General features: G+C 45.8%; 1 protein-coding gene across 1 annotated transcript in view; it reads left to right on the forward strand.

Moving 5' to 3' along the window:
• The window catches only part of LOC113987360 (urea transporter 2-like), a 295,544-nt gene extending 281,666 nt beyond the window's left edge, over positions 1-13,878 (forward strand). Inside the window, exons 3-10 of the mRNA XM_039381171.1 lie at positions 1,457-1,648; positions 3,733-3,922; positions 4,370-4,498; positions 6,947-7,139; positions 8,681-8,828; positions 10,359-10,493; positions 11,763-11,812; positions 13,211-13,878. Coding sequence (XP_039237105.1) covers positions 1,483-1,648; positions 3,733-3,922; positions 4,370-4,498; positions 6,947-7,139; positions 8,681-8,828; positions 10,359-10,493; positions 11,763-11,812; positions 13,211-13,480 — 1,281 coding nt within the window. The 5' untranslated portion in view covers positions 1,457-1,482 and the 3' untranslated portion in view covers positions 13,481-13,878. The remainder of the gene's footprint in view (positions 1-1,456; positions 1,649-3,732; positions 3,923-4,369; positions 4,499-6,946; positions 7,140-8,680; positions 8,829-10,358; positions 10,494-11,762; positions 11,813-13,210) is intronic.
• Positions 13,879-22,840: the final 8,962 nt, after the last annotated feature.

The following is a 22,840-nucleotide window of genomic DNA, read 5'->3' on the forward strand; positions in this document are numbered from 1 at the left end:
TGCTTAGGCTCGGTTTACACACCTCCACATAGCAACAACACCTCTTGCCGGCACATCCCTCCCCAGGCTGGTGCTGAGGTCATCCCGAAGGCTCTCGCTGCCGTGGGGACGAGCTGCCGGCAGGGAGAGCCAGAGCACTGGGGAACAGGCGCTGCGCGACGCGCTGCCAGGGCTGAAGGGAAAGCAGCTTTTGATGCTCAAGGACCTTCTTAGGAGGGCATTCTGAGCCACAGATCTTCTTACCATCCGCCTGTCGGTGTTCGTCTCTGCAGAACAGCCTTCCCAGCAGCCGAGCATCCCTTCCCAGCCCGTTCTGCTGCTGCCGCAGGCGTTAACGCTGACAGCCTGTCTGAGCTACCCAAAAACAGCCTCCCGCCAGAAGATGGTGCCCATATTCCACGGAACTGGGGGCAAGCCCTTCACGATGCAGTCCGCTTTGGGGCTAGAAGAAACTCAGTCGCACTTTTCCAAAACCATTAGAGCAAAACCCACAGCTGATGCCAGACTCCCTCAGGCAGCAGGGAGGCAGTTTTGCAGGTGTGACCTGCAGTGTAGCAGTATTTTATGAACAAATAAAATAGGCAACATGGAATAGAACCATAGAATTGTTAAGGTTCTGCAGTGTAGTGTATTTTCTCTTTAGAGTTTATATTGTAATGGACTTTTAATGAACGAAGCCCTGCAACTGTTATTGTGAGATTAATAAACCCCTACCCCTGATGAATATTCACCTGCTAACTAAAATACACACAGCCCTGAGCCAGGGTGCTTATCTTTGTCTAAAGCCACATGTGGATACTGATTTTTGTGCAATACTTTGATGCTACCCAGGGTTGCTCTCAATAGTCCATCAAAGACAGATGTGGAATGAGGGGTGATATATGAAGGCACCAGCTCAAAACATCAAAAGGGATACACACTTCAACCTCTCCTCTAGTATTTTCTTGTCCCCTGCTCTCTGCTTCTGTACTGGCAATTTGCATTGCTTCCCTCCAGCTCTCTGCTGGCCAAACATCAGCAGTCTCCCTCCTCAGTAGCTGTCAGAGCAGCTATACTCAGCCAAGCATGGTGAGCACACAGGTACCACTCAGTCGCTTGGCAAATGTCATGTCCCCTGTCAAAGCAGCAGCTTGTCATGGGCTGCAAAAGGAGCTGGAGTGATGGTGGGATGCTGCAGGGCACCAGGGTCACATCCCTCTTTTCCCCTGCAGCTCTGTGCTGCAGCTCTGTGCCGCAGCTCCATGACAGCAGCAGGTCACTGCCTGGCCCACATCCCCAAGAGCAGACACCACTGCCCTGGGCAGCAGCAGCACACACCACTCTGAGCAGTGGATCAGGCAGATGCCTTCTCCATAGACATCCCATCTTTGGAAAAAAGATATCACCATGGGGTTCTGAAGGTTGTCAGGGAGCAACCCAAAAGGTTTTTCTAACACATCATCTCTGTGATTTCCAGCTGTCCTTCACCTTCACCCAAAAAAGATGGAGCTCGGCGAGATCGTTGTGACTGAATGTTCCAGTGAGAGGCAGGTGTACAAGAGGCGGGTGCCAAGAGCCCAGAACCTGCTGTGGAGAAGCAGAAATTGGATCCACCAAGTTTTTGGGTATCTCACAGGAGAAATGAAAGAATATGGAGAGTGGATGAAAAGTAAGGACAGAGATGTGTTTGGGGCTCTCTGGTTGGGGACATCTCTGTTGCCAACAGTACTTTCAGTGCTGGCACGACGTGAGAGTCTGTTTCACTCCCCGAGGCAGAGCAGAAGCAGCATGGTCCAAGCTCATTGCAAACTTCCGGCTTCTTCCTTATTCTCAGGAAGGAAATCCCACTGCATCCTCTTTCCACCACCATGGCTGCATGCAAAATTCAGCACAGGCCAAAGACATCTTTTACACTTAATGAGTTATGTGTCATTAGCATCACGTTCCTTATAGCAGTGCTCAGAATCACACGTCAGGGCCAGGGATCGAGTCTCGTTTGTAACTGCTCTGGACCAGCCACTGTTCCTCATCCACATGGGAATCGTGTGGGCAAAGGCTCTTGTGTTACCAGTTGTGGGGCAGCAATAGGCACTGTGGGTGTTATGATGCTATAAAACGCAAACTGAGACTGATCTCAAAAGGTTCGATGTCCAGACAGGAACAATGCATGAGCAGATGGTCCCTGTTACCCAGAATTACCAGGAATGTGGGTTTTTGAGAGGCTATATAAGACTGTGGGTCCCCTATCAGGGCTAGGTTTGTTAGCAGAGCAACTGCAGCAGTGGGAGAGAAATAAGTGCACAGACAAGCTGCGCAGCAGCTATCACTGGTGGAGAAGTTGGGATGAAATGCTCCAGACAGGCTCATCAGGCTGCAGTGTGTGTGATTCCCAGACACAGGGAAATATGTCCTCCTGTTTCTCTTTGCTGCAGCAGTCCATGCGTTTTAGACAGCTTTTCTTACTCAATATTTTGAAAACATTTGGCCACTGTCCTCTGGTTATATTTGAATTTTTATGGTTAATACTTGTGTCTGAATATGAGCACATTGCTGGTAAGTGTTTCACAGCTCAATACCAAATAGGAATTAAAATTAATTCAGACGAGTCTGGTCATTTTTCTCTTAGGAACTCATTCCTACTCCTCCTCATTCCTACTCCTTAACCCCGTCTGGAAAGAGTTTTTTAGGAATAAGTCATTGCCCATAATCAAAAAGTAGCCTGACACTTAATCCTACGTCTAATTAACAATCTAAGCTAACAGAATTAATTTCAAATCTTTAGGAAGATGAGAGCTGCATACACACATTGCATGAACATTTTGTACATGCAAGCTCCTCTTTCTCACCTATTCTCCTTGCACCTATTCTCCTGCTGTGTGTTTAATAACACACAGCAGTTCAGAAGTGGTTACAGTTTTCCCAGAAGAGAGGAAGAAAAAAAATTTCTAGCCAAGTACCAGCAGCAACATTTATTGCATGCTACAAGTCCCTCCTCTGCCCCAGGAGATCATTAGAAGCACTGTACGTAGATGCCCTGAGACAGGCTGCCCTCATCCCACCTTCCCCTTGCACTCACCTGGGGCACCTGAGCTTGGTGCCCTTGTTTGCTCTGTCCAGGTTCAATAGCCTTCCCTAAAGAACAATAACTCTTTGTTCTTTGAAAGTGCCTCTTTGCCATAAATACGGTCCAAGTTATAATAACTATTTTCTTAATTTAGGTTCTTTAGCTCTCAAAATACTTTTTAGACACCTTTGACCCCCTCTCCTATATACAGTGTACCACCATGTTCTCAGTTGCTGATTTTCTTCCTATAACAGTAAAATTGTTTCCTTTTCATATTTCCCTGTCTACATATAAACCAGTTTCAGAGTCCCTCTCTGCATCTGAATTATACACCAAAAAAGGCCTGTTTCGTCATTAAACTTATAGCAGAATATAATGTGATCTACCATGCAAGCAGTTGTTTGACTATTTTTGATCACCATACATAAATCACTTTTTTTATCAATCCCTCCACAAATCTTGTAGCAGTGCCCAGTCCATCCCTATTAGTTTTCACTAATATATTATTATTTCACTAATATATTATTCACCCTATTATACACTGAGATAACAATGAATCAGAGAGTAGCTTTGCAGTTTCCCCTGTTAATACCTCACCTCTGTTCCGTGGCCAGAAGGCAGCTGCAGGGATGAGTGTGCTTTGCTAAAATGATGCCTTACCAACAGCATTCTCCTTTGATCTCCTCCAGACAAGCCCTTAATGGTTCAGCTGGTGGACTGGATCTTGCGAGGGACCTCTCAGGTGATGTTTGTCAACAACCCCCTCAGCGGGCTGATCATTTTGGTGGGGCTTTTCCTCCAGAGTCCCTGGTGGATGCTCACGGGCTGCACTGGAACTGCTGTGTCCACATTGACTGCACTGGCTCTCAGTCAGGACAGGTAGGTGGTACCTCACATCCTCACACACTTAGTAAAAATTGGTTCGTTGTAACATCTGGAGCCCACTGATGGCTCGTAGCCACTCGTTCGGGACAGCAGACCAGCTTTCCTTACAGGTGGTTTGGAAGCAGCCGGGTGAGGACAGAGCTGTGCTCCAGGAAGAACTAGCCTGTCCCCACAACTGTCTGTCTTCATGAAAACAGATGGTTAACTCTCTCTGACAGCAACTGTCACAACCACGCAGCTCCTACAGGTCACTAAGGAGCCCCCTAGACCCCCCCCCATCCTCCAAAAATTCCCAAACTCTCCCCTTCCACACGCCAGTGAGAGACAGTACATCAACAATCTCACTGCTTTTTTTATCCCTCCCTTCACTGGGAGCAGGGCACTTATAAACTGCACCTCCAGCATGTCTTGCTACCTTGCAGACATTTATCTCCATCACAGGTCAGCCATCACAGCTGGGCTGCACGGCTACAACGGGATGCTGGTGGGATTGCTCATGGCTGTCTACTCCAGCAAAGGGGATTACTACTGGTGGCTTCTCCCTCCTGTGGCGGTTATATCAATGGCCTGGTAAGTACCCCTGCTCCTAAGGACAATTCTCAAGGAGAGAGTCCAGCTATAAATAGCTTGAACACACTGAAGTCCCCTCTGCCCTACACCAGTAACTCCTGCAGTGGGTGGCAGTGGAATGGTGTGCTCTTCCACACGTGGAGCTCCCGAGGGATGTGGCAGGAGCTGAGGGCACAGACAACCCTGATTACAGCACGTTGATAAAGCAGCCCCACCCCAATTCTCCAAAAATATCCCTCAGGAACCGGACACATTGGGGGTGGAGGTCATGGTGTCCAACACCACAATGGTTCTTCCACACCCAGGTGCTGAACCGACCCCGTGCTCTCCCTCGGGCTGAATTCAATATTCCCCTTCACAGACATGCAACCAGTCACGAGCAAAATTAATTCCTCCAAGCAACTCCAAACGCCAGACTATGTCCTTCCAGGATTAAATTTTCCATTTTTAAACATGGACCCTAACAGCACTGCAGAATCTATTTAACAGCCTTAGCTGAAATTAATTTGTCACATTTTAATCACTGTAAGCAATAAGATGCAAGTCATTATTGGATTTCACTGCTTTTAAGATCAGATTATTTTTTTTAATATATTTCATTTCTTTAGTCTCTCTCAGCAAAGGTCATTTTATAACAATCTCTCAAAACCCAGTGCATGCTGCGAGAATGTTTAGCTTGTCTTATCTGCCAGAATTCCTTGAGGCTTTTTGTTCAAACTTTTCTTCATTCTTTTAGTTCACAAGACTCGAGGGTAGAGCTGAAAGATTTTAAAATTAGACAGTTCAGTGATGTTTTAACTGATATTTTGAATTTCAGCTTTAGAAGTCAGCATTTCTTTAATTGTTTCCTTTTTTCCTGACAAGATGTATAAGTGGCAGAAGCTTTGTATTTCAGCACAGAAATTAGGACACCATTTTCACTGAAGTACTGATTTTTTTTTTTCCTGCAGCTAGAAGCAATAAATCTGTAAAGTCCTTTGGGAACCAAATTTGTCAAAAAGAAAAAAATAGTCTTCATCTGAGATTATACAAAGAGAACAAAGCATTTTCCCCACTGATAGCATCTACACAGCAGGACACAAGATGTTGCTTTTGAAATGCCAAATAGTTTGGGTGGGGTGGGTTTTTTTTATTATAACCAGCTTAATGACCTTCTAGGACTCAAATGCAGCTTCTTGAAAAAATTAAGTCTTTAAATTGATTTTTTGCAAACTATGCAATGTCCGCTTCTACTTGGAGTGGACCATAAAAGCTATTCAGCTCACTTGTATCAGAGGAGCTCAGCTGAAAGCAGCAGAACAGAGGCCATTTCCATCAAGGACAGGACCTGGCCATTTGCTCTCTTCCACAAGATTTCTGGGCCCCATAAAAATGGTATATTACCCTGCCAATATGATCCCATAAAGTCCATCACGTAGGACACACACTTCAAGCGGAAATCCAGCAGTCCTGAAAATGATCCTGAGATCTGGCAAAGTTTGTGTTCCAGGTTCTACAGACAAGAACTTTGGAAAAGGTCATGGCACTTCAAGGTTTGAATGCTTTTTAGCGTGCTGTCAATAACAGGTTGAGGGTCACCCCAAACACTTTAATGTTGAATACATTCAATCAAGCTCTTTTTAAAGACAAATCTCAGCTTTCAGAAAATGCCATGTGATTTTGGACAGCACCTGGGCAGCACGCAGTAACATCACTGTCTTTGACATCACTCAAACATCAGTCAAGGTCTGGGTGATGCCTGGCACCAACATCTTTCACAGCTCTGTTACACTGGTGACTTCATCTTACACTCTCTGTAAGACTCTGAGGAGTCCTAAGGACTCCTCACTCCCCAAAAACAGTGTCTAACATGATAAATATTTCTGTGTTCCTTAGTGGAAGATTTTCCATCCTCCTTGGTCACCTCTTCTGCTTTATTTCTCTTCCAGAGCCGTCTTCTGATATCCTTCACACCGTTTAAACAAAAACAAAACAAACAAACAAAAAAAGGGCAAATTAGGTAATTTCCAGCTCCCTCTTGCCTCCTCAAGACAGCAGCTTTTTTAGACCACCTAAAGTTCTCCGCAGTTTTTCACGTGGCATTCCCAAAATTGGCTCTTCTGCTTCCTGCTGAAATTTTCTCCCGAATAAGAAGTCAGATTACCTGTCTCCACCCACATCTAAATGCTGTATTAGATGTATTTCTTTACTGATTCCCTGAGCTCAGCACAGCTACCAGAGGAGCTGTCCTGAGAGAAGGGTGTGCGGTTTGCACCATCCATGAATGGATTAGATAGTTTTTTCAGAAAGATGAACAGCATTCTGCAACTATTTGTCTGATCCAGACTAACATATTAAGGTATTCACTACCTGACATTTCTAAATGTTCCACCACTACAATTGTTCCACCTGTTCCACCCTATAATTGTTATGCAAAATTTATATTCATGTCTCTTCTCCTCTTCTCAGCCCCGTCCTGTCCAGTGCTTTGGGATCCATCTTCAGTAAATGGGACCTTCCTGTTTTCACTCTGCCCTTCAACATTGCAGTGACTCTCTACTTGGCAGCCACAGGACACTACAACCCCTTCTTCCCCACCACCCTCATCAAGCCTATAGCTGCAGTGCCCAACATCACCTGGTCTGCAATCAGTGTGCCACTGGTAAGCTTCCCACCCAACAGATCCATGATATTTCACAGAAAGGTGAGCACGAAGGCATTCACTTCTGGTCAACACTTTCACATGGGTCAGAATGCCTATGGTATGTACAGCCAGGATAATTCACAGAAACATCATTCAGTGCAAAGAGACCAGTGCCATAAGATTCCCAGGGACAGTCCTGGCTGATCCAGAAGAAAGGCTGGTGGAGCCTGAGGGAACAGAGATCCTGAGCTTTTCACTCCACCTAAACTCAGACTGCCCCAAAACAAGTCTCTCACATGCTGTCAATGCAGAAGCACATGTGGACAGGCCCTCCTGCTGTCCAGTTCGGGTTAAAAACACATCAGCAAGACAGTAAGTGGCAACACGAAAATCCAGAGGAAACATTGGGATTCCAAAGCGACAGAAACTCATTTACACCCAGGTCTAGATCTGGAGGGTCACCTTCCCACAACAGCACAAGGGTAACTGACCCAAAGGGTAGTGATCAACAGCTCAGAGAACTTGTGGACATTAGAGACAAGTGGTAACCAGTGCTTTCAATATCTTCATTAATAACACAGACAGAGGGATCGAGTGCACCCTCACCACACTTGCTGAGGGTGCAAGTGACACATCTGAAGGACAGGACCATCCAGAGGGACCTGGAGAAGCTTGAGAAGTGGCCCATGAGGTTTAACAAAATCAAGTGCTGGTGTTGCACCGGGTCAGGGCAACTCCTGGGATCAGTCCAGGCCATGGATGAAACAGATGGAGCAGCCCTGGGGAGAAAGACTTGGGGATTCTGGTGGGGGAGAGGGTGGACATGACCTAGTCCAGAAACCCCCCGTGCCCTGGGCTGATCCCACAGTGTGGGCAGCAGGGGAGGGGGGGGGATTCTGCCCCTCTACCCCCTCAGGTGAGACCCCCTTGCAGAGCTGCCTCCAGCCCTGGGGGCCCAGCACAGGAAGGACATGGACATTGGAGCAAGTTCAGAGGAGGCATCAAGTTAATTAGAAGGATGGAGCACCTCTTGTACAAGAAAACGCTGAGAGAACTGGGATTGTTCAGCCTGGAGAAGAGAAGGCTTTGGGCCAACCTAATTGTGGCCTTCCAGTACCTAAAGGGAGCCTACAAGGAAGAGGGAGAGGGACTTTGAACAAGAACAGGTGGCGACAGGAAAAGGGGCAATGGCTTCACGCTGAAAGAGAGTAGGTTTAGATCAGGTATTAGAAAAAAATTCTTGACTGTGAGACTGGTAAGGCACTGGAATAGATTGCCAGCTGTCCCACTCTGGAAGTGTTCAAGGTCAGGTGGAACAGGGCTTGGAGCAACCTGGGATAGAGGAAGGTGTCCCTGCCCATGGCAAGGGATTGGAATGAGATGATCTTTGAGGTCCCTTCCAACCCAAACTGTTCTATGACTCCATGATTTACTCACAGTCCAACTCAGAGCCAGGGTTCCTTCCTCTCCGTTTCAGCCAATAGCTTGGAAAAAATAACATCTGTGTCATTCAGGGTACAGAGAGACAATAACATGCCCTTTTCTACCATCTGCTGCAGCTCCTACAATCCATCCCAGTTGGAGTTGGTCAAGTGTATGGTTGTGGAAACCCCTGGACTGGAGGCATTTTCCTTGTGGCTTTGCTTATCTCCTCCCCACTGATTTGTTTACATGCTGCAATTGGATCGACAGTGGGGATGATTGCAGGTAAGAAATATTAACCAAAGTCATTTTTACAACCAAGATATCTTGATCCAAGCCATTACGTGACTCTGTCTAGGCTTTACAGCTGTGTGCGCTCGTAGGTAATTGGGGAAACATTCCTTTTTCAACTGCCTCTAAATTTGGAAGCTCTTACTGAAGGTCACACAACACAGTGAAGGCAAGAACAGAACAAGGTTTTCTTTGAGCTTTGAATTTGTTAATAGATTTGTAACTCAGGTAGGGGGTTTGTTCCACCTTGCTTAATCCTCTAGCCACTGGGTGTGATGAATGCCATGGAGATGATCTTAAAGAAACCTAGAAAAAGAGTTTCAGAGCTGATCTCTTGCCTCCACAATTGTTTTAAATTACCACCATAAGCAGATGTCTGCCACAGAGCTGATCAGCCAAGGCAAAGAAAAAGACTTTTCTAGATGCAATTTGCTCTATCCTGCTGTGGATTTGTAAAAATAGCTAAATGAATGCTACTAAAAATGTCCTCTGTCTCCACTAACCAGAGAAACAATATTAAGTTAGGAAACATGAACGTGACCTTTGAAGTTAGACAACATTAATACCACTCAAATGATCAATGGTAATAAAAACAGAGGATGGAATAAGTGTAGTCTGAGACAACAACTTCGGAAAAGGCACAGTCGTCCAACAAGTTCTCTGTGCTTTGACGGACTTTGTACAAGACTGGAGCTGCCTTATATCAGTGTTTTTAAACAAAACTGTCCAAATTTTGTATGCCGAGGAGCATATGGCAGGTCTTGTACAGGTCTGACATTTAACCTGGAAGAGAAAGGTCAGGGGAAAGTATCTGGGGATAAACATGGTGATGAAACAGAGGACAGATCAGGACAAAAGAGCAGGAAATGCATTAATCTTATGAGTGGCATGAAGGTGGCCTGTGCACTACACATTGTGCTCTCCTTTTGGCTGGGACTGCTGAAGCCTGTGAGGAATCCTGCAAAAGTTTCTATGAGGTCAGATTTGGAGCAGACCATCAGCTCCCATCCCTGTGGAGAATTTCCACAGCACTGATAAAGTGACCACCTCTAGCAACTAGACCGCATCTAGCAAAGGTCACTAGGAAGAGATGGAAAAACCCTGCTTACTCCCACAAAAGACATGCAGTTGTGCCTCTGATATCCAGGATCAAGGTATGTATGAGGTTTAAACAGTATGTGTGAGCACAGCTTTCTGAAAGGAGAACACTCAGGGGAGAAGGTTCTCGTGGCTGGACCCTCCAACAGGTCATCTGGGGGAACAACTACAACACGCTCAGTGCATGCACAGAAAGTTTTGCCTAAATTAAGCCTTTGAGAGTGGGCCGAATTCCAACCCTAGGTACACTATCAGAGCTCCAAAATAACGACCTTCCTTCTTCTGCATGTGCACACTGCAAACGCGAGCACAGATAAATTCATCTAGACGTCAAGAGGGAAGAGACGACAGATCCCCAGAAAGGGATGGGTCCTCCTGCAGACACCTCTCGTACCTGACCTCCCAGCCTTGCTTTTTGTCTTGCAGCACTGAGCATTGCATCCCCATTTGACAGCATCTACCTGGGCTTGCACAATTACAACTGTGCCCTGGCCTGTATCGCCATCGGGGGGATGTTCTACGCCCTGACCTGGCAGACGCATCTGCTGTCACTTGCCTGTGGTGAGTACCTCTTACATAAAGGGAAGCCAAAAATTTGTGCAGCCAAGGCAGCCTATGAGTAGTGCAGGTTTAGGGTCAGCTACCAAACGTAGGCACTGTGCAAGAGCTGTTTCTCTGGTGGCAGCAGCGTTGAGCCTGAATGTGCAAGTGAGAGTACAGAGAGAACAGCATTAGACCCTGATAACGTAGAAACATCTGGAAAGGGTGGAAATACCATTCGTGAAAGGGACATAAGCTATTCCACAACAGATTCACAAAAGCAGCCTTTTCATAACTATAGGTATCATTAGAGGAAGCGTGCCATAAGAAGAGAGCTGTTGCAGAAGGTCAGTTTAAAATCCATCTACACAAGCACCCCGTCTCCAACAGCAGCCAAAACCAGGCACTCTGGGAAGAACTTAATAAAAGAAATTTCCCATTTAAGGGATTCCTTAGATTCATCCAGCCTCCAGTTATCTTCATTTCAGTAGTTTTCTGGCCTGAGCACAGTTTCTAGATTGGTCAGTAGCTTTTCATTCCTTGACTTAGTCCTTGGTTGCCCGACCTTTCCTCCTGTTTTCCCACCTCTGGCATCCGGGGACAAGGAGACCCACTGCTGACTGCCTGTGGTGTGAAGGCACAAGATAGAGAATTTCAGCAGACCCACACTTCTGAAGAATTTCTGCAATTCCCTCTGCATATGGGTCAAGTCATGTCAAGTAAAAAGTAATTAAAGATAAAAGAAATGCCACCATCGCTTGCAAAGTGATGACAAAACAGAGTTCTTCATTCACCATCCATCTCTACAGAGCACAGAGGATGAAATGTAGTAACAGAATTGTTTGGGTTGAAACCTATCTTTAAGACCATTGACTACAACTATTCCCCCCAGCACTGCCAAGGCCACCACTAACCCATGTCCCCAAGTGCCACATCCACAGGGCTTTTAAATCCCTCCAGGGATGGGGACTCCACCACTGCCCTGGGCAGCTGTGCCAGGGATGGATGACCCTTTCTGTGAAGAAAGTTTCCCTAATATCTAATCTAAACCTCCCCCTGGTGCATCTTGAGGCCGTTTCCTCTTGTCTTATCATTTGTTACCTGGGAGAAGAGATCACAACTTTGGGACATTTCAACTAATTGTTGAACCTGTAGAATTAATCCTCACACCAGGTAGCTGACAGGGTATTTTACCATGCATTTGGACAGTGCTACTGTGTGTGATAATTTCTTTGGAGAATTGAACAATAATTTCTTCATCCTGAGCTCTCTTTGGTCTTCTTTTCTCAGCATTATTTTGTGCCTACTCCGGAGCAGCTCTTGCTAATGCCCTCTCTGTGGTAAGTTTGGGCCCTTGTTTTATAACTGGGGGCTTTTTTTATTTGTTTGTTTGAGCCATGTTTTGCTTTTTTTCTGATATAATGTTGAGGAAATCCCTCAGAATTCTCTATGTCACCTTTGACAGCATTGAAATGAGAATGCTGCAGTCGATGACAGGTCTTGTACAAACTCTGTGTCAGCTGAATTGTGCCCTTGGAGACTCCATAGCTGATAATAAGATTTCAAAGACCTTTGTATCATGTTATCCACAGCAGGGTTGTGCATGTGTATGTGAGTTCCAGCAACAGCATATGGTTTGAGATTAAATGTTTAGTTGAGCAATATCTTTTAGCAATTCCCAATGGTCTAAATTTTCACTTTCTTCTTCCAAGGTCTTTCTACAACTACCCCTACAGACTTTATTAAAGTTTGAACTGGATGTAAGAACTAAAATGAGGGAGAGACTGTTCTCTTAAGTACAAAGTTATTATATTTGGACAAATCAAGAAAGGGGTGAAGCCAGAAATGCCAGGCTTTGTTTCTTCTTTAAGATCTGAGAGATTAAAGCAAAACCATACTTTAATAAAATTGATTTACTAACTTAAAAGAAAATAAAGAATAAAACTAGCAGCTTCGTGCAATAAATTTACTCATCTGGCACCCACTCAGTACCATGTAGGTCCCTGCAGATGGGCTGCTTTAAGCACACCTTCTTTTGGGATGCATCAGGAAAAAAAAAGGACATCCACTTTTTCTCCCTGTGATCTTGCTTTTGGCAGACATCAGGTCAGGTCAAGAGGTAGGGAAACAGAGAAGGATTCGGGGCTGGATGTAATGCCAGTGACACATAGTTGTTGAGGAGAGTGAGTGAATAACACTCTCAATACATGACATTTTATAGAGCGGAGAGGGTAGAATTTGGCTCTTTTATTAGAGAATTTAAATGTCCACCAGTGAGATGGGTGTCTTGACTTTCATTGCAGTCATCAGAGCTCTGGAGCCTGATTCAGTTGCTTCAGTATTGGTGTCAGGTGCCATCCAGCACCAAGAGCTGCACCTCCAAAAGGACTGAGGTCTTCAGTGTCGGCTGCTTTGTGTAGCCCCACACACTCCAGACAAATTAGATACCTCCGTGTGAGCAGCTGAGTTGACATTTGGTAGCAAAAGAGCTTCCCAGACTTCCACTGACCAGAAGGAACCTTGCTCACACTTAGCCTCCACCGCCTGCATCTCTGGATTCAGACAGGAGAATTCCGTACTGGGGGTGGGTCAGGAATACATATCCTATTACACCCTGCCCTCAGGGAAAGCTCTCCCAACTCCTCAAGTGCAAGAATTTAGCCACAGGCAAACATAAGAGGGGGAAAAGCAAAAAGCAGTACCAAAATCACCTCTGTGTCTGTTTTCTCTCCCCCCAGCTCGGGCTGCCAGTCTGCACCTGGCCTTTCTGCCTGTCCGCGCTCCTCTTCCTGCTGATCAACTCGGAAAACCCAGCCATCTACAAAATCCCCCTCTCCAAAGTCACCTACCCAGAAGCCAACCGGATCTACTACCTGAGGATGAGGAGGAGGGCCTCGGAGAGCAGGAGAGAGGAGCAGAAAGGGAAGGAGCAGAAGCCCCCCGACAACTCAAAAATCAGCACGGGAGGGACCCCCCTGTGCACCCCCAAGAGCCGCCACGCCCACTGATTCCAAGTATCCACAACTGCACAGTTTTGGGGCAGCTTTCCAGACGTCATCCAAGCACACAACACAGCCACCAACACCAGCTTTGCCACCTTTGTCTGCAGGCTGGGGATTCAGCATTCCACAGTCCAGAGGGAACACGGTTTTTCCCTTGAGCTAAGCTTTACAAAAAGCACTCGGGTAACATAATAACAGCTGCCTTATCAATCCACATGAAAGTGGATATGAAAGTGACCTCTTATCAATAATAATTATAAGAATAGGCAGAAGAACATTAAAGATGACAGGAGGCTGTATTTAATTTCAGAGGTGTAATTTAACAAAATAAGTATGCTGAGAAGGCATTGGTGTCTAATAATAATAAATAATGTAAGAACTACGTCAAGAGCTGCACTTCAAATTAAGAACATGTGTATTTGAAAGTGGAATAAACAGACTGATCTCTTCCTCTCTTGTGTCCCATCAATGTCTAACCCTTTTAATTCCTCTTAAGAGCTGCAACACACACAAGTAAATATTCTTACAGCTTGCATAGCATTTTTGGTGCCATCTCCTGGCTCCTTGTTAAGTGAAGATCTGAATATATATATGCTTTAATCAGACTGGAAAAGAGAGTAGCTAGAAATGATCAAACATTCTTCTTTTCCTTGAATAATTTTCTATCTTACAAATAGATCTCTTTCCTGCTGACTGCAAGATAGCAAGACGGAATCCCTACGTGCATCCAGTGGGAAATAGGAAAACTCCATGTGAAAAGTGAGATAAACATTTACTGCTGGTGGCAGTTACTGCAGTTCATTCTCTCCCTTTCCTGTGGGAGCAGATCCTTTCCATTAATCCATGAGAAATTAATAAATCAAAGGTTCCCCTTGATGTCTTTTGGGTGTCAGATTGGGGTCTTCACATGTTTCGACACTGCCAGTTTATGCCTCCTCTAAGTCCTTAAAACAGGGGAGCACCAGTTGCCCTAGGGAGGGCTTTTCTTGGGAACCTTTTCCAAAACCTCTGCAGAGGAAGCCTGCCAGAAAAGGCTTCCTCATTCTAAAGTTGTTTTAAATGATCAGTTTAAAATCGCGCACCCAGAGGACATGAAAATTTAAAATCCAAAAAGACTGTGCGACCAGAAACACTCAGATTGTGCCTTTATCACCAGAAAGCAGCAGCAGCAGCAGCATCTGCCAGCCCCTCTAAATGTCCCCTAGAAGCAGCATCCAAGATGGAATTCAAACTGGTGAACAAAACCATAGTCTCACTTATGTTCAGGTGCTTTTTGAACAGGTGAGACCATTCCAGGGATGCCTGGTAAAATTTAGGCTTCCTCCCCTCTCTGCCAAGATACCCTTTGAGCCAGGATGCCAGCAAAACAATGGGGCAGTCTGGTATGGTAACTACAAACTGCAAGATCACGGGTGTCCCCATGTTTCTGCTGCTGTAGAGAAACAAAGAAAGGCAGAATAAGACATGAGGTGATACACAACTGCCTGAACACCTTCCCCCTATAGCAGTCAATGAAACATGAAGCACATAGAAAGTAGTGGAACCTGTTCATATAATGACAGAATCGTGGAATGGTTTGGGGTTGAAGGGACCTTTCAAGGTTATCTGGCTCCAACCCCCCGGCCATGGGCAGGGAAACCTTCCACTAGACCAGGTTGGTCCAAGCCCCATTCAATCTGATCTTGAATGTTTCCAGGGATGGGGCATCCACAGCTTCTCTGGGCAACCTGTGCCAGGGCCTGATCACTCTCATCAAAAAACAGCTCTTTCCTATATCCAGGCATCTGCTCTACACAGTTTAATTTAGCTCATACACAGTGAAGCATCAGAGAAAGATTTGAATAGTAGCAACACAAAGTTAGCAAAAATACTGCAAAATACTTCTAGAACCATATTTCTGAAGAAGAACCTCAACTGTGGTTAGTTATGCCCAGCATATTATTTGTTTTCTTAAAAAATAAGAGTGAAGTCCAAGCACAGTATTGGCTATTGGAAAGAATTTGTCATGTAAGTGCCACTGCAGGCATTAATTCCTCAGCCACAAGCAAATCCATCCTGAAATCAATTAGTAAAGCAATTTCTAGGGTTGAAGTCTTCCATAAAAAATAGGGTATAAACAGCTTTATTAAGTCTCTAGCTAATCAAAAGATTTGAGTAACTATAGCCAGTACTAATAATTCTTGAAAACAGGAAAGACAAATCAAGTGCCTCCTGTAAGGGAGCAGCAGACAATAAATGCACTGACTGAAGTTATCAGTGGTATCCCAGCAGCCTGCTACCTATTGAGTTCTATAACATTTTTCATTAAGAGAAATAAAATGTACAGTCTTCAGGGAGACTAATAATTTTGAGACAGTTCCCAGAGATCTAAAGAAAAAATAAAAGCCTCTTCTATAGCTGGAGTGGTCACTCCGTCCAGCTCACCCCCAAAGAAAATTGAATAAATGCTCCCGTACAAATTAACACCGGGACTGGCAGTGACATACATAAAACCAGCCCCCTGAAAATTTGCCTTCAAAAATTAAAAAGCAGAGGTAAGTGGGAGCAGACTAAGTAACGTGAAAGAACTGCAGGAGAGCTCCCCAGGGAACAAAGAAGACAATTATGTTATAACTGGAGTCCAATGTAAATGAAGTACATATGCTATGTGGTTCTGAGAAAAATGCTTACTTTATTGCTATGAATACAATGTTTCTTACTCTTGTATTCACTCTATACCCCCTAAAAGTAAAAAAAAAAAAAAAAATTGTTTTTTTCTCTTCGAGAGGAAGTTCACAGCACTTCTCCTGTGGACACAGGGGCTTCTGTTGACAAGATCAGTCACAGAACTCACACAGAAAAACGTGGGTCAAGGCCTTTAGATGTCCTGGCTTGGGTATTGGTGGCTCCAGAATGTCATGTCATGTCATGGCTGGGCTTCGCAAACGAAGATTTGGGAAGGCTCCATCCACATTTCTGTTAATCACTCCTCATGACAAATTAGCAAAGCTGTGCTGAGAGAATGTGGAGGGAAGGAGTTTCTCAGTGGGCATTATTTGTAGCAGAGGTCAGAGCCATGCTGTCATACTCACTGGAGCACCCTATTTGTTGGAGCATGATGTTTCCCTCCTGATTCATAGAATCATTTAAGTTGGAAAAGCCCTCTAAGATCATCACCATTCTCCCAGCACTGCCAAGGCCACCACTAACCCACATGCCCAAGTGACACATCTACATGGGTTTTAAATCCCTCCAGGGATGGGGACTCCACCACTGCCCTGGGCAGCCTGTGCCAGGGCTGGACAGCCCTTTCCATAATGAAATTTTTCCTAATGTACAATCTGAAATGTCTCCAGAGTGGCACTCCAGCAACACAGGGCCTTGCTACAAGCTGGAAAAAACAACACTCTAAAATTTGTCTGAATAAGATAAATCCCTAAAATTTCCAGCTGCTGGGAAGTTGCTCTGTGCTCCATCTGTGCCAGATATCTCCAATCTGCAACAACAGGCACATTGACCAACACCACAGACTGACTCAGGTTTCTTGTAGATCACTTTTACCAGGGTTACAGGAATACCACCACTCGGAGGGTGAGATCTATTTGCTGAACACTATCCCCTCACTTCCCCTACAACAGTTTTAATTTGGAAGATGGAAGGAGTTCAAACAGGAAACAAGCTCTTGGTTGCAGTTGATTTTACAGTTCTCAGGGGGTCTTTTACAGACTCCTGCAGCTGTTGCCACAGCTGGAATTCACACACGCCAGGAGTGGGATAAGAAGACCTGGGGAAGCAAAGACCTCTGTGGGAAGCAAAGGTTTCTTCCGCCACTTTTTGCCTGGGAATGAGTTTGGGAATCTTTTACAGCTCACTCAGCAGCTCCTGAGCACACCCAATTACCTCGATGAATTTAAGTAGCTTAAGCTCTCATGGAACTGCATCCTCACATCCTTCTCCAGGGACAGCCCTCTGCATAGAGAGTTGAGGCAGACCCAAATCCCTGCTCCCAAAATGTGCAGCTTCACACGGCACAACAGGGTTGAAGCACCAAACATGTGTGGAAGCCCTTCCAAAAACATCCAGCTACATCACCCACCCAAAATGCACAGGTTTTCGGGTTGCTTAGCACGTCTCAGCATCTGCAGATTAAACTGTGCTGTGCACTGAATTGCAAAAGGCAAAGACAGAGGGACAAAGACATCCTTGACCTGTGTAACTTAGGATGATCTGGAGCCTTTTTTCCCCTGCACATCTCAGCCTGCACCTGACCTTGCTTCTCCACACTTCCCTCCCTTCAGCTTAGTGCTGACAGCTCTGTTGCTCTATCATCCACAAATCTCTGCTCTGCAAAACCACTCAGCCAGAAATCAGGCAAAGACATCCTGGCTGTGGAGGAAACCAAAAAGGCAAAGGTGATGACAAACTGTCAGCCAACAATGGTTTCTTACTGTAGTCAAGTGAGTTTATTTCACTTGTGCAAATTAAATCATGTTTAGGCCATTTTCCCTTCCCAGAAATTGAGTTATTCTACACATATGACTTTTTTTTTTCTTTTGTCTACTGCAAAATGTGCATCTTTACTGCAAATGGGTTTATGCCTGGGTGTGCATGTGCATGAAAATGTTGCTCTGTAGTACTGCTTTCAAGATCCCATAATCATCCACAGCCAGTGAAACTTTTCCTCTATCCCATTATTTTCAATAAGTAATTTCAACTATTTATTTTCAATTTTTTCCACTGTTTGATTGTTCATTTCTGGATGCCAGCAGTCCTCTTTCTCTCGTTGATCAGATCTGCAACCCATGCTTATGTACAGCATCTGCCACTTCTGTTAAGAACTACTTGGCAAGAAAATAGTAGTCACTGGGACTTATAGGCTGAAAGAGCTTCTTGTTGGAAGTATTACAATATTCTGCTCTCTGCTAAGGCCTAACACATTCATCTCCTAAAATGTATAGGCCTGTGAGAATGCATTATTCCCTCAAGAGAAGGTATGCCCTGGGTGAGAGTCACAACCCTATCATCAGGCCAAAAGATGCAGAAAGGGCAGGAAACCTTATTAAGCTGAGAATAGATGCAGGGAAGCTGAGGGAATTGACTCTGAAAATGCAAAAGTGAATGCAGAAGCAGAAAAACACCTTGCCTTGTGCCATAGAAATGAGGCAAGTCATTCCCTTTGTCTTTCTTGTGGGGATCCTGCTGCCTTGAGGTGGGTTTGGACAAAGAGCCCCTTTGGATTTGTGTATTTCCCTGGAGCCAGGACAACAGGAGAGGGGGTTGAAGCTGAAATTTAGAATTGTTTCAGTTTCAGTTTCCACTCTGTACTGAAATACAGCAGCACAGTCAACCCCAGGCTTCCAAACCCCTCTAGTATATCAGACTGTTTCAGTGTAGTGGTTGGACTCAATTATCTCAAAGGTCTTCTCTGTGTGATTCTAATATGCTGTGATTCTAATATGGGTGATCCAATCTGCAAGGGCCAGAAAAACAAGACACCTTAAGGTTCATGCATGAATCAGAGAGCTTTTCTTCCCATCAGCTCCTGGGTCCCAGGGCAAAGAAGCAAAAAGGATCATGCCAAGTGCCAGGCATCCTGCAGAACAGATGCACAGGGCAGGGAGAGAAGAGAGGACCAGAAGGTGACCAAACAAGAGGCCAGTGTCTTCCAACCCAAGTGAATATTATCTTCTCTTGGGAGCTAGTGTGCCACGGTAAACAACTGGAGTTAGGATCATGGTAAGGGGGAAGAAGGATTTCCAGTGGAGGTTCAGTAGATACTTCCGACTCAGACTCCTTTCCACAGGTATCCAGGCCAGCCTAGAGAAATGCCCCTTGCTGACAAGAAAAGTGATAGTGCTGCCTGGAAAGAGAACTGGGAACACAGAACCAGACAAGAGGAGCCAGCCAGATGAATGCACTTGGCTTTTCTTTGACCTGTGTTTCACTGGGTTTCCTGAGAGAGATGACTACCTGGTCTCTCTTGGGGTCTCAGAGACTTTTCTTAAGCTGGACACTGTGGGCACCTCTCCACCAGTGAATGGAGTGGTGCAAGGTGGCAGGTCCTCATCTCCTAGATGCTGGACCACCACGTGTTGGCCTTGGCTAACTAGCTCCTTTCCAAATAATTCTCCACTTTCACTGGCAATAGCGTTTTGAACAAACACCTTGAAAAATCTGCAGCTGAAATAGATGTGTTGTTTGCTACTCCAGCACTCCTGTGTTCAGAGCATCAGCCTGCAGGAATGGAGCCTGAACCTCTGCCTAAAGTTGGCACCTATTTGCCATGAGACTGGAGAGTTTTTTTACACCCTACTCTGGCATAAAACATCTACAACTTACTCTACCAATTCCTGCCCCACTCCTATCCCAGGAAACAGAGAGTGTTGCTCTTAATCAATAAGCTGGTTTCCAGGTTTCACTTATGCACCCTTGGAGCTGCATAGACTGAGTAAGTGAGTCATGAGTGCATACCAGGATGGACAGAAAGGTCAATGGGTCTCCAGAGCAGGCAGGCAGAGGAGGGAAGTGATGTGTGTGCATTAGGAAAACTGTTCATTTTGGGAGCACGCATCAACAGCAGCTTACAGAGCAGCACACAAGCCCAGAGCATGGGGAGTTTGAACTGTGCCAGGGCCAGGGAGCCCTCTGAAAATGGAGACATAAGTATTTGCTATGATTTCCATAGCTGCACATGTGGCTGTGCTGGAGACACACCACGAGAGGGAGACGGACACCGGAGCAGAGAGTGCTCTGCTCCAGCCATCCCCACAGCCACTTGCTAAACCCCATCCCACTATCACACAGAGGAATGTCAAACAGCAGCTTTCTCTAGAGACTTTTTGCAGGCCAAAATGCAGGGGTAGAAGCTGCCCACACCTTATAAACCCAAAAATATTTCCCTCAGCAAACAAGGACAAGGTTATGACAGACCCCATGGTGCTCTGTGCTGAAACAGATTTTTCCACTCTGCATTTGCTCATAAAAACAAAATGATGAAAAGCAATGTGGCCACAGATTTTGATGGGGACAGACTTGCTCTTCCAGGCACCCTGCTTGTGGGACAGGTCAGTTCTTTCCTGGCCAGAGGAGCTGTTTTCTTAGCCAGCACATGGGCTGAGCATCACTCTCCCTCAATACACCCCGTGGTTATCTCCCACTCCTGACATACCTCCATTACCACTGCCACCTCTCCACACACCTCCAGAGGAACCACAGACTGCAAAAAATTCTGGAAGTGAAATGGTGGGTTGGGTCCTAGTCAGTCTTACAGCAAGAGACTACACTAGATGGGCTTCAAAGGTTTCTTATCTTACCAGAGCAATTTTAGAGCATCATCTGGTTCTGACACTCTCTCCCATAACAGTTTCCTCATGGACAAGTTAATGGAGTATGAGCTTGATAAGTGGATAGAGAGTTGGACTGAAAACTGGCTGAATGGTTGGGCTCAAAGGGTTATAATCAGTAGCACAAATTACAGGTAGAGGCCAGTCATTAGTGCTGTAATCCAGGGCTGATAAGTTTAACACCTTAATTACCAGGGTGTTGGAGCAGAGTGCACCCTTGTCAAATTTGGGGAAGGTATAACACTGGGAGTAGTGTTGGGTAGACCAGAAGGTTGTGTTGCCATCCAGAGGGTCCTCAGCAAGCTGGAAAAATGGGCTGACAAGGAGCTCATGAAGTTTGGGAAAGAGAAGTGTAAAGTTCTAAATCTGAGGAGGAACAATTCCATGCACCGGTACATGACTGAGGATATCCAGCTGGAAGTGATCATGGCAGAAAAGGCCCTGGGGGTCCAGGTGGTCACCAAGGTAGCCACAATCCAGCAATGTGTCTTTGCATCAAGGGAGCCAACAGCTTCCTGGGCTGCACTAGGAGAAACATCAGCATACCAAGGGAGGTGATCCTTCCCTTTTACTCAGCACTGGTGACACACATCTGGTGTGTAGTGTCCACTTTGGAGCTCTTCAGCACAGGGCAGGGTCATACCAAGCACATCCAGCAAAGGGTCACCAAGATGGGACGACAAGGAGCCCACAAACATTGTCCACATATCACATTTCCACAGCCTAACCCAGCAAAGGTAGACAAGGGCCTGAGTTTGAGCAATCTGCAGAGCTCCATGCAAGGATTTGCTAAAGCACTTGTTGGAGTCCAAGAGCTGATTTAGCTCCCAGCACAGACCTAATCCCTGCAGTACAACCTGAGCTGAGGAGCACAACCAAGACCAGCAGGAAAAGGCAATCTGCCACCAAGTGGCTTTCAATGCACCTCTTGAAGGCCACCGAGCCTTGAGAGAGGCCTGAAGCCAGAGTGTGTGAAGCTGGTTTAGGGCCCTTAGAGTCTTTCCTGGCACAGCTGCCCTGTTCAGGCACTGTACCCAGCTAATGTAAACAGACAGCTCCTGCCTGGCGAGCTAAACCAGTCAGGGATCATTCAGGCATTTTTCAGGTGCTCTGTCTGGTTGAGATCCAACCACCAACCCCTGTTCTGACCATGTCAAGTGTTGGGCTTGGTCCAAGGTGTGTTCTCGGAGCCACCTTCCCACAGAGCACAGAGTGCAGAAGAAACACATCAACCAGCTTTGCCAGCAGAGAGCTGGTGAGGTAAGTCACAGGTTCAGATGTCCTAAACCACACAGAACTTTGCTGTCAGACACCAACACCAGCTGCCTTGTCCTCAGCACCAAGTGGTCTTCACGATGATGCCTAAAATCAAGAGGCAACTCACTACTCACCTGTAAGTGTTACCTGAAAGATCAGCTTGCACACCATTCATTAATTACATGGTCACCCAGAGCTGGTGACCCACTCCCAGGCAGGTGACACCTGACAGCTACATAACAGGCACTTGGCACACCTTGATCCTTTGGGCAAAGAATTGCCACTGCTGGTTTGGCCTTTCATCTTTGAATCACAAAGTCCAAATGGCAGTAGATACCTACATCCTTGAGTGCCCAGAACTGCAGGTTAGTGATGAGCACCTGAATTGGCATGGATTGAGTTATAAATGGGAGGTTTTATGTCAATGCCACCTTTCTACATTCATCATATAGGGAATCAGTCCTCAGGCAACCAGGAGTGCTTTTCCTGCCTAAGGCACACAGCCTCAGGCAGGTATTCCTGCACCTGACTCCAGCACTCAAGATGGGATCTCATCTGGACCTTTCCAGAAGGTAAATTTCTGGAAATTTAGGGATTCCCTGAGGCAGTTAGTACATTAATAAAACCCTCCAACAGCCAGCTGAACCCAGGATCCAGTGAGCCCATCACATGGCAGTGGAGATCTCCACTGCTCTGCCTCTATCTCACAGGGCAGGTTGATGCCAGGGACCTCATTCCCACGCAGGAATCAGCAGACTGTGATCCTGTTACTTATTAACCAGCTCTG

The sequence above is a fragment of the Pipra filicauda genome, unplaced genomic scaffold (assembly GCF_003945595.2).
Source record: "Pipra filicauda isolate LSUMZ 115617 unplaced genomic scaffold, ASM394559v2 scaffold215_size1667880_pilon, whole genome shotgun sequence".
NCBI classification, from domain to species: Eukaryota; Metazoa; Chordata; class Aves; order Passeriformes; family Pipridae; genus Pipra; species Pipra filicauda.